The sequence below is a fragment of the Notolepis coatsorum genome (assembly GCF_963971535.1).
Source record: "Notolepis coatsorum genome assembly, chromosome: 5".
Lineage (NCBI taxonomy): Eukaryota > Metazoa > Chordata > Actinopteri > Aulopiformes > Paralepididae > Notolepis > Notolepis coatsorum.
Genome location: NC_140169.1, coordinates 94,418,689 through 94,435,049, shown reverse-complemented (window position 1 = coordinate 94,435,049; position 16,361 = coordinate 94,418,689). Strand labels below are relative to the sequence as shown.

At 45.7% G+C, this 16,361-nt stretch overlaps 1 protein-coding gene across 2 annotated transcripts in view; it reads right to left on the bottom strand.

The window, feature by feature from the left end:
• Positions 1–13,028, bottom strand: part of LOC311228834 (N-acetyltransferase ESCO2-like) — a 46,037-nt gene extending 33,009 nt beyond the window's left edge. Inside the window, exons 1-8 of one of the 2 annotated variants that reach the window (XM_084314788.1) lie at positions 12,917–13,028; positions 10,434–10,498; positions 9,081–9,259; positions 7,775–7,831; positions 7,284–7,566; positions 6,530–6,827; positions 6,232–6,359; positions 5,990–6,098 (exon numbers count right to left, since the gene is read on the bottom strand). In XM_084314788.1, the coding sequence (XP_084170914.1) occupies positions 5,990–6,098; positions 6,232–6,359; positions 6,530–6,827; positions 7,284–7,566; positions 7,775–7,831; positions 9,081–9,259; positions 10,434–10,489 (1,110 nt within the window). In that variant the 5' untranslated portion in view covers positions 10,490–10,498; positions 12,917–13,028. The remainder of the gene's footprint in view (positions 1–5,989; positions 6,099–6,231; positions 6,360–6,529; positions 6,828–7,283; positions 7,567–7,774; positions 7,832–9,080; positions 9,260–10,433; positions 10,499–12,916) is intronic. The other variant, XM_084314789.1, reaches the window with a different exon arrangement.
• Positions 13,029–16,361: the final 3,333 nt, after the last annotated feature.

Below are 16,361 nucleotides of genomic sequence, written 5' to 3'. Positions count from 1 at the left end.
AGGCATTTGTAACAACTTCTGTGAAGTTAGCTGAGTTAGGCAAGTTCGGTCGAGCACAGCTCTGAACAATGGACAACAACACCGGCGGCGGGCTGGTTTACCTGCGGCAGGACAACAACAACAACAGCAACAACGGCGGGCTGGTTTACCCGAGGGAGGCTCTCCTCTGCTTTCGAAACAGAGTTGCAGAACCACCGAGGAATCTACCAGCCGAAATAAGGATTCGCAGACGGGGAAATCGAGCTGGCACGAGCGTGAAGGACAGGATAACGGACAGCAGGAGATTCAAGCCTTACCTGCCCGCTGTCGTCATGGGGAACGTGCGATCGCTGGTCAACAAGACCGACGAGCTCTCAGCCCTGATGATCAACCAGCGTGAGTACAAGGAGGCAAGCCTACTGTGCTTCACCGAATCCTGGCTGAACGAGAACATCCCGGACAGTGCAATAGAACAGGAGGGCTTCACGGTGGTGCGCGCCGACCGGAGTAAACAGAGCGGCAAGCGGAGAGGCGGAGGGCTTGTTGTCTTTGTTAACTCCAAATGGTGCCACCCGGGGCACATCACCATTAAGGAACGTATCTGTTCCCCCGACATTGAACTATTGGCACTGAGTCTGCGGCCATACTATTTACCGCGAGAAATAACACACGTCCTGGCTCTCACTGTTTACATCCCACCCAGCGCGGCGGCGGCGCAGGCGAGTGACGTCATACACTCCACCGTCGCGGCGCTTCAGACAAAACACCCGGATGCATTTATTTTTATCAATGGGGACTTCAACCATGTCAGACTGAACAAGACCCTGACAAACTTCACCCAGTATGTCACCTGCAAAACCAGGGGAGACAAAACTCTGGACCTCCTGTATGCTAACGTGAAGGAGGCTTTCAGTGCGACTTCCCTGCCCCCCCTCGGCCAGTCAGACCACAACCTTGTGAGGCTTGTATCCACATACACGCCTCTCATTAAGAGACAGCCTCCGACCACCATGTCTGTCCCACAGTGGTCTGACGACGTCGAGGAGGAGCTACAGGAGTGTTTCAGGTCGACAGACTGGGATATGTTTGAGAGGGCTTACGGTGATGACATTGATGGACTATCCCACTGCATCACAGACTACATCAGGTTCTGTGAGGAGAGCATCGTACCCACAAAGAGGGTACGCTGCTTCTCAAACAATAAACCCTGGATTAGCAAGGACATTAAACACCTGCTAAACAGGAAAAAGAGGGCCTTCATGGCAGGGGACACTGAGCAGGCCAGGGCTGTCCAAAGGGAGCTCAAAAAAGAGCTAAGGGCAGCCAAGGTCAGCTACAAGGACAGGCTGGAGGGCAGACTACAGGCCAACAACACCAGGGAGGTGTGGGCGGGGGTCAGGAAGATCACTGGTTTCAAACAGCAGGGCACAGCTGTGGAGGGCCCTCCAGAGCGTGCAAACGAGTTCAACTCGTTTTTCAACCGCTTTGACCAGAGTGGCCTCCCCACACCCCTCCCCCCACCCATCGACACCAGCACCAGATCACACCTACAAAGCAGCCCCCCCACCCCCCACCCACCCATCAGCAACGGCACCCCACCCCCAACACCAGCAGACTGCCCACCACCCCCAACCCTGACGATCACAACCAGTCAGGTCAGTAGGCAGCTCTCCAAAATTAACGTAAACAAGGCCAGAGGACCGGACAACACCAATCCCAGGGTGCTCAAGGTATGTGCAGAGCAGCTGGCAGCACCGCTCCAGCATCTTTTCAACCTCTCCCTGAGGCTGGAGAGGGTGCCCCAGCTCTGGAAGACCTCCTGCATTGTCCCGGTGCCCAAGAAGGGACGTCCCAGCACCCCCAACGACTACAGGCCAGTCGCTCTGACGTCACACGTCATGAAGACGTTTGAGAGACTGGTCCTGCAACACCTCAAGCCCCTGGTGCGTGACTCCCTCGACCCCCTGCAGTTTGCATACCAGGCAAACATCGGGGTGGAGGATGCCATCATCTACATGCTCCACAGAGCGTACACGCACCTGGAGAAGCCGCGCAGCTCAGTGAGGATTATGTTCTTTGATTTCTCCAGCGCCTTCAACACCATCCAGCCGTCACTGCTAGCGGAGAAGCTCTCTGCGATGCAGCTGGAGCACGGCTTGGTGGCCTGGATCAAGGACTATCTCACTGAGAGGCCACAGTACGTCAGACTAAAGGACAGTCAGTCTGACGTACTGGTGAGCAACACCGGCGCCCCCCAGGGAACTGTGCTGTCACCCTTCCTCTTCACCTCAGACTTCTGCCGCAACTCCAGCGGGTGCCACCTGCAGAAGTTCTCAGACGACTCCTCCATCGTAAGCTACATCACCGACGATGATGAGGAGGAGTACAGAGCCCTGGTGGAGAGCTTCGTGGGGTGGAGCGACAGCAACCACCTCCAACTCAACACCAGTAAGACCAAGGAGCTGGTGGTGGACTTCCGGAGGGGCAAGAAGAGGCCCCCCCCGATTCCCATCTCCATCCGAGGGGTGGATGTGGAGATGGTGGACTCATACAAGTTCCTTGGGGTACACCTGAACAATAAACTGGACTGGTCGGACAACACAGAGGCCCTCTACAGGAAGGGACAGAGCAGGCTGTTCTTCCTGAGGAGACTCAGGTCCTTCAATGTGTGCAACAAACTGCTGCAGTTTTTTGTGGCCAGCATCCTCTTCTATGCTGTGGCATGCTGGGGAGGCTACATCAACTCAAGGGACACCAACAAGCTCAACAAGCTGGTGAGGAAGGCTAGCTCCGTGGTGGGAGTCGAGCTACCTAGACTTGAGGTGATGGTAGAGAGGGGGATGATAAGGAAGCTGGATGCCATCATGGAGAACCCCTACCACCCCCTCTACGACGAGCTAGTCAAGATGAGAAGCTCGTTCAGCCACAGACTCATCCCCCCCCCGACACTCAACTAACCGCCTCGGACAGTCCTTCATACCAGCGGCCATCAGGCTCCACAACAGTGGGCAGCGACTAGCAGCCTCCAGGCCCCACAACAGGGGGCAGCGACAGCGACTGCTACCAGACATTGACCTGGGACTTATAGGAACCCAAGGGGGACAAAGTAGACTACCCTGGTACTTTGATTAATGTATACTCAGTAGATAGTAAATTATAACACTACCTCATGCATACTGCACCTCATGTGACACTGTGAATAATGTGAATATTCCTCAGCTAGTCAGATAGTAAATTATATTGACCATATTGATCAAATTGTTTACACTGCCTGTGTTGTCTTTTACTACCTGTATACTGTGTTGTTTTACTACCTGTACCCCTCCCCCCCTCCCCCCATGCTGCTATGATGCCTGAATTTCCCCAAGGGGATCAATAAAGGAATATCTTATCTTATCTTATCTTATCTTATCTTAGTCCATTCATGCTGAGTGAATCAGTTCCCTGTGTATTCAAAAGAAATTGGGGAATTAACTGATTGAAAATTAAATCGCATCGAATCGTGGTCAAATGAAGAGATTTCATGATGCATTGAATCGTTGCCTGAAGAATCGTAATCTAATCGTTGTGGGGTCGAACCCTGGCTTCGATCACAACTCTTTACAAAACATGATTTTTTTTAAATTCACTTTTTCTCCTCCTATTATCTGTATTTCTCCTCTGATCCCAATTTTTTTAGTCGTTATGCCAATTCCCCCCTCCCCTTCCTGGTCGTTGCGCACATGTGCCCCCCACTGGTCGTCTAGGGAGCCCTGAAGTCTATCACATGCTTCCTCCGATACATAGGAGACAGCCAGCAGCCTCTGAGCGACCTGTAGGAGTCGCTGTTTACAACGACCAGATTACCACCCACCGGCTTCCCTTCTGCTGACTCTGCCAATTGAGCCAGTATGACGACCGGCCAAGGCGGAGGCACTGCTGACAGCCGGATTCGATACCAGTGTCTCTGCAGTGGTAGACAGATGCTTAGTCCGCTGTGCTACCCGGCCGCCCACACCGAAACATGATTGTAAAGTTGTGATTTATCTAGATACTATTAGCTAGTCTATCTGATGATATCCACTTCACTCAATGAAAGCGTGTCCTGTCCCTAGCTATTAGTCACATTGGTTTTATTGAGTTACAACAGAGCTTTTGAGGTGATGCGTGAAATCACTGCGCCCAGGCAGCAGTGGTTTGACCAAAAGAAATTAGAGTATGTGTCTGCTTAGAAATAAAATTTGTAAAATTTAAATTAGTATTTCTCCACGTGGTAAATACACAAGTCACAACATGTTTACAGGAAAGTTTTGGAGTTTTATTTGGAGTGTATTTCGTGACTGTTGGGAACTAGGCTACATGGAGGAACCTACTTCCAGTGAATGACGCTAAGCTAGGCTAACGGTGCAGCTGTTCCCTAAGCCTAATGCATGCACAGAGAAGAAAAGGGTATGCATCTGCTTGTCTAACACCAGGGTAGATGGCAAATAAGCTAATTTCCCAAAAAGTTGCCCCGGAACCCCGTTGCGTGCCACCACCCACTTCAATGACAGAGCTCTCATATTTGCGAACGCATAAACTATATCTTAAATTATGGCGATGTGACTAATATGGCCATCGCTTATCAATGACTTGTTTGCAGTCAACTTTGTCGAAACGGATATTTTTTATATATATATATAATCGGTTCATTTCCGTTTTATACCATTTTGAAAAACGCTTGTTTTTTTAAAGTTCCAGAAAAAAATAGAGATTCTGTGATAAACGCCCTTTACTGGAATACACAAAACACTGTAATTTTTCTGCCCATTTATGAAATAAACGCTAGATTATCGATAGTATATGTGTACTTATGCACGCTATAGAAGCGGGCTGAAAAATCGATTATCTATTTCCTGATCGCACACACACACACACGGCACACGCTGATATATAGGTGAAAATAGCTCTGATTATCCCAAGACTGGTAAAATAGATTCCTTACCTCAGATCAGATGTTCTCCAAAAAGATTATTCCAATTCCTGATCGCCATTCCAAATATCGATCGCGTTTTTGATCCAACGCTGGGTACTGGAAACGCACATTCTCCGCTGTTCTGGTGGTAGGCGATTACTCGGATCGTCTCCTGTTACTTGTCTGACAAGTAAAATGTGGAAGCAGGACTTTTTTTTCTCCATGAGTTTCATTCAATCCATCAATACCATCTGGAGAGACGATAGGGGGCGGTATTTTCCCTGTTCGAGTTCAGACAGATCCCCACTGGTAACGTGAGGCTAAATTGATGAAAAATGAATGGAAATCTATAATAATAAAAAAAAAAAAAACGAGATCTCTCGTCGTTGGCACTCAAAAGTGTTAACATAACATTTGGACCAGATTACCAAGCCCAGGGAAAGTAGGATAACGAGCTTTGCTCAGCAAACAGAGGAACATGTAAACTATTGTTACATGTAAGAACATTTATGAATAAGAATAACCCCTTGTTGCGACCCCTTCCACTCGGTCTCCATTGTCCGCCTAGTATGTTGCCGTGTTGACAGGTACTGGAGGTGGGCGTGGCTGGAGCGCTAATCAGCACAATGGGAACCACCTGGGCCCGCCCCGGTGTTCCCATGCTCCCTGTTAAACACTCGCAGAGCTTAGTTGCTGGGCACTGTCCTCATGGGACGGCGTGAGTAATAGTATACAGTAGTTTGATACCTTTGATTTGTTTGCATTATACAACATTACACCTATACACTTTACAATGCATGCACTCACACTACTGATATCACTGACATCATATGCCACTGTTAGTTTAGTTGTTAGTTATTCCTTTTATGTCTTTATTAATGAAATAAATCCTTTGTTAATTTACTTTGTTCGTCTGCGTCTGCCTCTTTGTCATGGCCGTACGGCTGGTTTGTGACACCCCTAAGTAGGAATGATGAGGTTTTAACTCAACATTAAAACATAAACCATTTAAATATGTGTACATAAAACCCACTGCGTTGTCAACGTAAATTCAAACCCACTCCCCCTCAGTCCTACCTCAGTAGTAATGGGCTTCCTGGAGATCGGGCTGCATGTAGGAGACCTGTGGAGAACCACCTTCAGATCCTTCAACACTGCACAGTTCTTCAACAGTCCTCGAGGAGAACTGAGAAGAGAAGAGAGGGAAGAGAGAAGAGAAGGGCAGAGGAGAGGGAGCCGAGAGGATTATTCCTGACTGATTGATAAGTAATTTATCTTTATAATGAATGAAAAAAAAATTAATTCAATCCCCAACTCACGATTGAGACACCGAGGTTGTAGGTTTGACTGGACTACAGGGGGCGCTGTGGTCAGAGTCTGTCCAGTCTGATGGGTCAAAGTGCTGGAGCTCTAAAAACCCGTGCTGCTCCTCCTCTTTCTGGTCAGCCTGAAGAAAGATGTTTTTTTTTTTTTTTTTAGATATGTATTGGGTAATTTCTGCTTTATTAGACAGGAAGTCAGAGGGAGAGAGAAGGGGGATGACACATTTATATTTGAAGGCCAAGGATCCGACGTGCAGCTTCTAACACCTTCCATTAGAAAGGTGGATTTCCTCACCGACAGAGTCTGTGTCTGTGGCTTCTCCAGAGCGCAGTCTGGCTTCTGTGATCCTGAAGTCGGCGGTAGGGAGGCCTTCCTCTTCCTGGGAGCCTGAGCCGGCTTAGAGGCCTTTAAAGACTTGGGAGCAGACCTCTTGTACATGGAAGGCCGTTTCTTCCCCGTAGCGAAGAAAGCGGCGCCCACAAAGATCTTGGGCTTAGGTTTGACGTGACTGAAGGAGAGGAACATTGTGGGCTTGGAGCTGGGAGCAGGGTGGGTGGTGGTGGTGGCTGCTGCTGCTGCTTTAGTCAAGCTGCTGTTGAGTTGGAATAGATTATTTGTACAGGGTTCCCACAGACATTGCAACATTTTATTCAAGGTCTTTCAATTTCAAGTGATTTGAATTTCAAGTTTTTTTTAAACATTGTGTTAAAGAAAATGGGCTGTTTTCAAGGAATTCCAGACCTTGACTTTTTTATTTTTTTTTAATCAAGCACTTTAAGCACTTCAAGGACCATGTGTGAACCCTGTTTGTAGATACTAGGGGTGGGCCTTTGAAGGCATATCAATATTCAAATATTCTGTTAACCTCCTCCCCCAGACCCCAGGCATGCTGCTAACATATGCTGACCTTATCTCACCAATATCTAAAAAGAAAGTCCAGTTTTTGCTAATTCAAGAAAGAAAAATAAATTCATAAAAAAGTCCATAGAAAAGAATAAGTAATGAAAGAAATAAAGCAACACAACCTGATGAAAGTAACTTAACAAACCTGAGCTTGGTGAGGACGATCCTCTTGGGAGGCCCTGTGAAGCCCTTAAACACATCTCTCATCTCACTGGCAGAACTCCTGGCCGTCTTCATCAGCTTGGTGACCTTCCTCCCCTTCACCGCCTGTTTGGGCCGGCTGGAGGCAACCGGAGGGGGAGGCGGAGGAGCAGGCCTGGACTCCCTCAGGACCTTCCTCTCCAGTGGAGTGAGGTACAGGACCTTCCGCTTGCTGTAGAAAGAACTCGTCACGATGACTGTGCTGAGCGGAGAGGGGGCCGGGGAACCTGGAGGTCGGGAGGGAGGGAGAGGGGAAGAGAGAGAGATGGATCAAGAAAGAGAGAAATGTATTTAGTCATTTAGCTGATGCAAAGACCCAAGACTAAAAACAGAATCTTAAAACTGCTGCAAACAAAAAATAGATTTTAGTCTTGGGTCTGTGCCAAGTAAGACAGACCCAAGGACACGGATCACAGCGTCTCCCACCAAACATACCTGCCAGCAGTCTGCGTGGCGACTTCTGGGGTGACCTCTGTGGCGACGAGCAGACCTCTGAGGTGAGGAGAGAGATGCATTTAGGCATTTAGCTGACGCTTTCATCCAAAGCAACTTACAAGTTCTGTACAACAGGTCAGCAGGTAGGGTACAACTCTGGCAGCTAAGGCTACGTTTAGACGGAGAGAGTCTGAACAGAAACCGCAAAAGTCGTCTTGCGGTTTCACTTTTAATTTTGCGTTTAGACGAGCGTTTTGGGGTGGAATTCTCCGTGCAGACGAGGCTGTAACGACGGAGCCCCGCTGTCACACGATTGGCGCATATGTCACATGACGTGCTGTGAAGACCCGCCCTACTCTGCCTCTGATTCGCAGACTGTGGATGGGGAATGTGATTGGACCAAAGCAGAGTCACTCACAGACAGATGGGTCCAGTCACGCCGCGGGACAGATTCTTGTGTATTTAACCCTTTCACTGCCACACGACAGCCGGTTGTGTGATAGTAAAGGGTTAACCTTCTGTCGTGTGGCAGTGAAAGGGTTAAAAGTACTGCCAATGTAGCCTTCAGGTGATCGCCATGGATAGAATCAGACATGCTTTGTTTACGCTTCTAGGCTACTGGCGGCGCTGGCGCATGCCTGTGATGTAAGCAGTACGCGCGACCAGAGTCGTGACAACCCTTTCGTCATCGTTTTATGCGGTTTGACAGTTTAGATGAGCGCGAAGGTTTACTGTTTCTAGGAATTCCACCCTGGAAGGTAGTCTCACTTTTTTGCGGTTTCACCCCGTAAAAACGCTGTTTCCGTATAAACGAAAGGCACATCCGAAAAAATATTTTTGCGGATGTGCCTGCTAGCGTTTCCGTCTAAACGGGGCCTAAGTAACATTGTTTGTCAAACAGTGTTTAACCTGAGTGCTACAGTCTTGAATGCATAGTAGTATATACATAATTAGCATAGTAGGTAGTAATATACGGTAGGCAAAGTAAATTACTTAGTAGCAAAGTGCATTGAGTGCAGTAAAAGACAGAACGAAGAGAGATACAGAAAGAGACACAGAAAGAAAGAAAGAAAGAAAGAAAGAAAGAAAGAAAGAAAGAAAGAAAGAAAGAAAGAAAGAAAGAAAGAAAGAAAGAAAGAAAGAAAGACACTAAATTGATGGAGGGGGATGGTTTGCATACTTTATGAACTTTATCAAAGACAATCGTGTCATTAATAAAGAAAGACCCAAAACTAAATCTTAAAAAACGGCTGCCAAGTAAGACAAGACACAAGGACACGATCACAGCGTCTCCCACCAAACATACCTGCCAGCCGTCTGCGTGGCGACTTCTGGGGTGACCTCTGTGGCGACAAGCAGTTCTCCTTCTCTAGCTGTCTGCCGCCCCTCCGGAGGGGAGAGCGCTGGGGCTGAGGGAGCCTCCTCCTGGGGGAGCTCCTCTTCAGGGGAGAGGCCTCCTCCATCGCCGCCCTCTTGGCCGGGTGGCTGAGCCAGGGTCGAGAGGAGCCACGTTTTACATTTAGTTGATGCTTATATCCAAAGCGACTTACAAGTTCTGTACAACAAGTCAGCAGGAAGGGTACAACTCTGGCAGCTCAGGGTCAGTGACATTGTTCCAACAAACAGTGTCAAACCTGTGGTGAGGTTTATTCCACCATTGTTACATATACAGTGAAATGGCCACCTTCATTTCACTATATTGTCTTGTGTATGTATGTGATGAATAAACCTCTTGAATTGTGTCGCGAGGACCGAGAATAGCTCGGATAGGAGTGGGTCTGAGGCAGCCAAATCCAAAGCCAGATGCAGAACGTACGGGTCTTGAGGGTGTATAGTTAAGAGACCATTGACCGGAGGTAGGAGGGAGCCGTTCCCCTTGCTGCACAGTATGCTAGGGCAAGGACCTTGAAGTAGATTTGTGCGGCAATGTGAAGCCAGTGCAGCTCTCTAAGAAGTGGGGTAACGTGGGCTCACTTTGGTAGATCAGACGAGCCATGAGATCAGTCAGACTGGGAGCTTGGAAATCAGGGTCTCTATGTAACTATTTTCCATTAAAAAATGTTTTTACTTTTCCCCAGACACTTAACATTAAAATCGCTCACCGTTTACTTCCTTTGTTGATAACCTGATAATAATATTCTTAACGCTTTCACTGCCACACGACAGAAGGTTAACCCTTTACTATCACACAACCGACGGCCGCCGGTTAACCTTCTGTGTGTTGTCGCAGTGAAAGGGTTAACCGTTTGGTAGTGGGGCGGTGAAAGGGTTAAAGCTCTTTCACACACACATATATAAATACTAAACAGTTTCCAATTCACAGTAATTAATTATGCACCACTGTCCAAGTTCACCTGACTTATTCATGCAAGGTACGAGCAGCAAAAGACACTTAAAAACAAGTCACAGAGCCGTACTGTTTGCTTTGGTCATTATAAATGTTAAAACAAGTCACAGAGCCGTGCTGTTTGCTTTGGTCAGTATAATTCATAATGTTAAAACAAGTCACAGAGCCGTACTGTTAGTTCTGGTCAGTATAATTCATCATGTTAAAACAAGTCACAGAGCAGTACTGTTAGTTCTGGTCAGTATAATTCATTGTGTTAAAACAAGTCACATGATTGAGTTTAGTCTTCAAGCATGGCAGCTGGTCACTCACCTGTCAGAGACCAGAGAGGAGTGTTTTCTCTTCCCAATAGCAAGGGGCATCATCATGGAATGCACCTAGAAAGAAAACAAACATGGTGAGTAGGGATGGGTACCGAATTCGGTACTTTTGAGGTACCGAACCGAAACACGTCGGTACTACCGAGTGAGATACCGATTTTTTTTTCATTTAAAAAAAAAAAAAAAAAAATTATGTCAACGTTTCACACGCACAATATATGCTTACCTAGGATTTGACTTGATTCAACAACAAAGCAGTCGGACTCGAGCAATGGCAAGCCGAAAACGGTTGAAATTGTAGTTATTTGAAGTTTGGATTCTTTTTTTCACAACCGAGGTAGGTAAATAAAAGAAAATTTGACTAAAGTACCGAAAAAAGGTACCGTTGGGTACCGGTATCGATTCACAGGTACCGGTACCGTATCGGTTCAAATGTGAAAGGTACTCATCCCTAATGGTGAGCAACCGTCCATTTAGACTTAGACTTTATTGTCCGCACAGGGTGACATTCCTTCTCACAGCGCTGTACTCATCAGACAGCACATACATCATATCAATCAAAACAGTACTAGTACGTCATACATCATATCAAAACAGTACATACAATACAACATCATATCAAAACAGTACATACATCATATCAAAACAGTACATACATCATATCAAAACAGTACATACATCATATCAAAACAGTACATACAACATGTACTGCAGCGGTGTTGTGGATATGCATGCAAGTTTGGCCCAGTTAGTAACAGATAGTAAGTTAAAGAAGCAGGTGGAACAGTACAGTAGGATGGGCTGAATAATGCTCTGGTACAACAGTAGGAGATGATGAATAATGCTCTGGTACAACAGATTAATGCTCTGGTACAACAGTAGGAGAAGATGAATAATGCTCTGATACAACAGTAGGAGAAGATGAATAATGCTCTGGTACAACAGTAGGAGAAGATGAATAATGCTCTGGTACAACAGATTAATGCTCTGGTACAACAGTAGGAGAAGATGAATAATGCTCTGATACAAGAGTAGGAGAAGATGAATAATGCTCTGGTACAACAGTAGGAGAAGATGATGAATAATGCTCTGGCACAACAGTAGGAGGAGGTGAATAATGCTCTGATACAAGAGTAGGAGGATTTCATGTCAAGTCACACAACCCTAACCCTAAATAACCAAACATGGTGAGAAAACATCCATTTTCATGTCAAGTCACTCATAAAAGGTATAAAGACACTAATGGTAGTAAGTCATACTGGCCAGTGATATAACTAGTACGAGTAGGTAAAGGAATATGTACAGATATAGTATCTACAGGTGTAAAAAGGATTACATGCTTGCAGGTATGTAGAGAAAGAAGTGGATAAATAATATATATTATGCTATGTCCATTCATGTACATGCTGTCATAGTTATATTGTTTACATGCAGGTATATTCAGACAGTATATGGATATATATGCGATAAATACGTCTTGGTTTTTGGGGGAAGGGCGCTCGTCGTATTGAGTTTATTGAGCGTATTTGAATGCGATAACTAACAATGAGCCAAACAGTCTGTCTGGTTAGTTTAACGCTATTGGCGGGATTCTCAAAGAACACCTACGGGAGACTGCAATTCAAAACTGGCCCCTACAAATGTCCTAACCCAGTTGTACAATAAAGACCAAGCATGGCTTTGTCAGCATTCCAATGTACAGCCCCACCCCACCTACCCAACCTCCTCCAATGTACAGTTTCTATGTCAAATGTATGTCAGTATTCCAATGTACAGTGCCCCCCCCCTACCCAACCCCCCCCCCGCCCCCCTTCCTATGTACAGTCCCACCCCACGTCCCACCTACCCAACCTCCCCCAATGCACAGTTTCTATGTCAAATGTATATACTCTTCTTCTGGATTTTTTTAGTATCACAAACAGTACTGTATTTGAAAATCTGGTATGTCATAAATGTATAGATGTAGCAGTACTGTCTATCTGTATGTCATGTGTGTCATATGATGAATTGAAAATGGAGGACCCTGATGGAAACAAGACGAAAGTCTTTCTCAGGTCTGCATCCTCTTAACAATTGTATGTATTGAGCTGTACTGTACTGTACCCATTCTGCAATCTGTTAATAAACTTTTCAATCAATCAATCAATCAATCAATGGTCGATTTACTATTCAGCGATGTATGACAGCATCCATTAGTATAACCGAAAGAGGAAAAACACGATGTATAAGAGACCATACAGACACTGTAGTGTGACCTTAGAGTTATGTGTTTCGGTGTTTTAACGTTAGCTGGCAGAGTCACTCACAAAAAAACCAATAAACAGTTATCGTTGGTTAGCTTGATGACACATTGGTGCACTGCAATGTGGTTTACGCCACACACACAAACACACACCGGGGACGTCGTCAATTGAATCATCTAAACATGTACATAATATCAATGACAGTGTATTATTATACCGCGTAGATACTTACCAAATTACAGTATGGTGTCCAAATCGGAAGTATTCTTGAAAGACCAACGTTAGTTGTTGTTGGCGGGTATTCTACTCTTCTGCTGTCTGCGCGCGGGACCAACACAGCAATGTTTTGAATCGCGCGCGCTGGTCGGAGGGAACAAAAATAACTCGGAAATATGTCACGTGACCTCGGGTGTTCTTCTTCTTCTTTGTAGTTAATGGCGGGTCGCAACCACAGAAAGGCACATACCGCCACCTACTGTACAACCCAGCGACTGGAGGCAAGAACCCGGCAAAAGGAAAGAAGACAATAAAGACAAACCAACAAACCCAGAACAAACTAAACAAAATACCCAACCCTAACATCATCACCATTCACCACCCTATACAAACCTAATACAAATAAAAAAATAAAACCTAAACACAAACAAAAGACCTCGGGTCGTACAGTCAGCACCAATCTGGTCTACAAGATACACTATACGACCGGGGTACCCATGTACATGTCAAAATACTTCCCAAAGGTCAGTGAATAAAACCCAGATTCGACTCAAACAAGGGACTAAACACGTTTCGCAATTATGCCACAACAATGTGGAACGCCCTACCCAAAGCTGTAAAGGAATGTGAATCACTACCCACATTCAAAACCGCTCTTAAAGAGCACCTACGGGAGGCTGCAATTCGAAACTGGCAACCGTAAATGCCCAAAACCCCCACCACCTCCTAATAGACAATCTCCTCCCCACCGCATGTATATATTCCCTCCCCGCCGTATGTATATTTCTCTCCCACCCACCCACCCCCTCCTAATGTACAGTCCCCTCCCCATCATATATACTCTGTCAGGATCTAGGGGTAACAGTACTGTATATTTGAATACCGTTTATGTCATAAATGTATCAGTACTAAATACCTATATGTCCCTATGCCATAAATGTCATGTATGTTAACGTTATGTCATAAATGTCTATATGAATTGAAAATGGGGGACCCTGATGGAAACAAGACAAACGTCTTTCTCAGGTCTGCATCCCCTTAACAATTGTATGTATTGAGCCGTACTGTATTGTACCCATTCTGCAATCTGTTAAATAAAGTTTTCATTCATTCATTCAATCAAATGCAAGGTAGTGGATTCAGATCAGATTATTCAACTTTCTTGTTGCAGGTGGTTTGAGTGCTTTTTTTATTTTTATTTTTATGAATCCCAGCATGTCAACATCATATATCTGATGATGTGTCACGATACTACTGTGTCAATAATAGTGAAGTATGTTTGGGTTTGAATCCAGCCTTTTGAGACATGTGCCACCCTGTAGTCACCTCCCAGCCCCACCCCCTCCGGTCCTAGCTGACGGCATTGTAGTCAGAGTTATAAAGCTGGGAACGAGGTCAGAGAAGTCAGAGTCGAGTGCGGAAAGCGTATCTCTCCGTCCTCCCTCCCCTCCCCTGGGAGTGCTCTGAGATACACAGACTCACGGCTAGTTTAACATGTCTCAACAAATGCGCATGTTTGTATTAATTAATGATTGTGTCATTATTGCTATCAAATGTAATGATTGTGAAATATTTCTGTAATGAGTTGTATGTGTATGTATCAAGCATCATTGACTTCCAGGGACAACGATGTAAATAAGTCATTGGCTTTTTCGTTCCTATCCTTGACTAAAGCAAATGTGTGATGTAATAATCTGTATATGTTTTGTTGTCTAAATAAATACCTACCTACCTACCCCCTCCTCTCTATCCACAATTTCCTGTCACCGACTGTGTGCAGAAATGCCCCAAACATTTTTTAAATAAAAAAAAAAATCCGACTTTACGAGTTGACGAGAACCAACCGAACGCACTTTACCCAAGCTAATTTGGCTCAAAACCCCGCCCCCATAGCGTGATGAACTACATGAATGAAAATATCGTTCATAAAAGAATTGGGAATATTTTCATATATATACATTTACATTTAGTCATTTAGCTGACGCTTTTATCCAAAGCGACTTACAAGTTCTGTACGACAAGTCATCAGGAAGGGCACAACTCTATCAGCTGAGTAACAATGTTCATCAAAGTGTTGAGTGCTACAGTGTAGGTTAGTTTATTAGGATAAGTGCATGACAGTAAGGTTAGTTAGGGTTAGATATTATTATTATTATTATTTTTTTTTTATTCAATTTTTTAAAACATTTATTCAGTAATACCACTGGCCAGTAGGACTTACTACCATAGTGTCATTATACTTGCTTATGCATCACTGCATAATAATACTACAACTCTGTACATACATCTGATTATCACTATTACGCGTCTGGAAGAAATGTTGCCAGTCAGTCAGCCAAAACAAATCAGTCAGTCAGCCAAAACAAATTCCTGGACCAAGGTCGAACCAGGGAGCTGCTGGAGTCGAAGGAATGCGGCCCACCCCCAATCCCATACCCAATCCCCCCTCCCGTGTGTACGCCCGGCGCCTATCCCACGTGTTGGTGACGGCTGCCGATTAGTACGTGTGCTGGAGCCAAAGAAGACTGTCTCATCACCAAGTCCTATCCCCCAGCTGACAGCATTGTAGTCAGAGTCATAATCCCCGCCCCTTCCGGTGCTGTAACGGTGGTTCTGGACAATCTCTCCTTCCTCCCTCCCGCCTGGCGCAACGACACCCCGGTGTTGCTGCAGCCGACAATCGCATATGGTGTCTCAGACATACTGTAGTGGACATGTGTCAACAAATATACACCTGTTTGAATTTATGTTAATAATAATAATAATAATAATAATAATAATAATAATAATAATAATAATATCTTAAATTTATATAGCACCTTTCAGGAGACCCAAGGCGCTTAACAGCTAAGGAAGGGGGACAGGGAACAACGTAACAACAAAATATGAATCAAAAGGAAAGAAAGAAAGAAAACGAAAGAAAGAAAGAAAAAAAGAGGAAATCAGGCAGTCATTTACAAATTTGGTGAAAAGGTGGGTTTTGAGTTGGGATTTGAAAGAGTGCAGGGATGTAGCACTACGGATGTTTGGAGGGAGTGAGTTCCAGAGGGTGGGTGCGGCCACAGAGAAGGCTCTGGGACCAACAGTCCGCATGTTGGTGGTTGGGATGGAGAGGAGACCGGAGTCAGAGGACCGCAGCCTCCGGGGCGGGATGTAGGGATGGAGGAGGTCCACTAGGTACCGGGGGGCAAGGGAGTGAAGGGCTTTGTAGGTGATGAGGAGGATCTTGAAATTGATGCAGGACTTGACTGTTAGCCAGTGGAGGTGGATGAGGGTGGGGGTGATGTGGTGCCAGGACTTGGTGCGGGTGAGAACCCTGGTAGCAGAATTTTGGACATATTGTAGCCTGTTCAGGGCATTACTGGGTAGCCCTATGAGGACAGAGTTTGCGTAGTCAAGACGGGAGGTGACGAAAGCGTGGATGAGAGTCTCTGCTACGGAGTCGGGGAGAGATGGCCGGA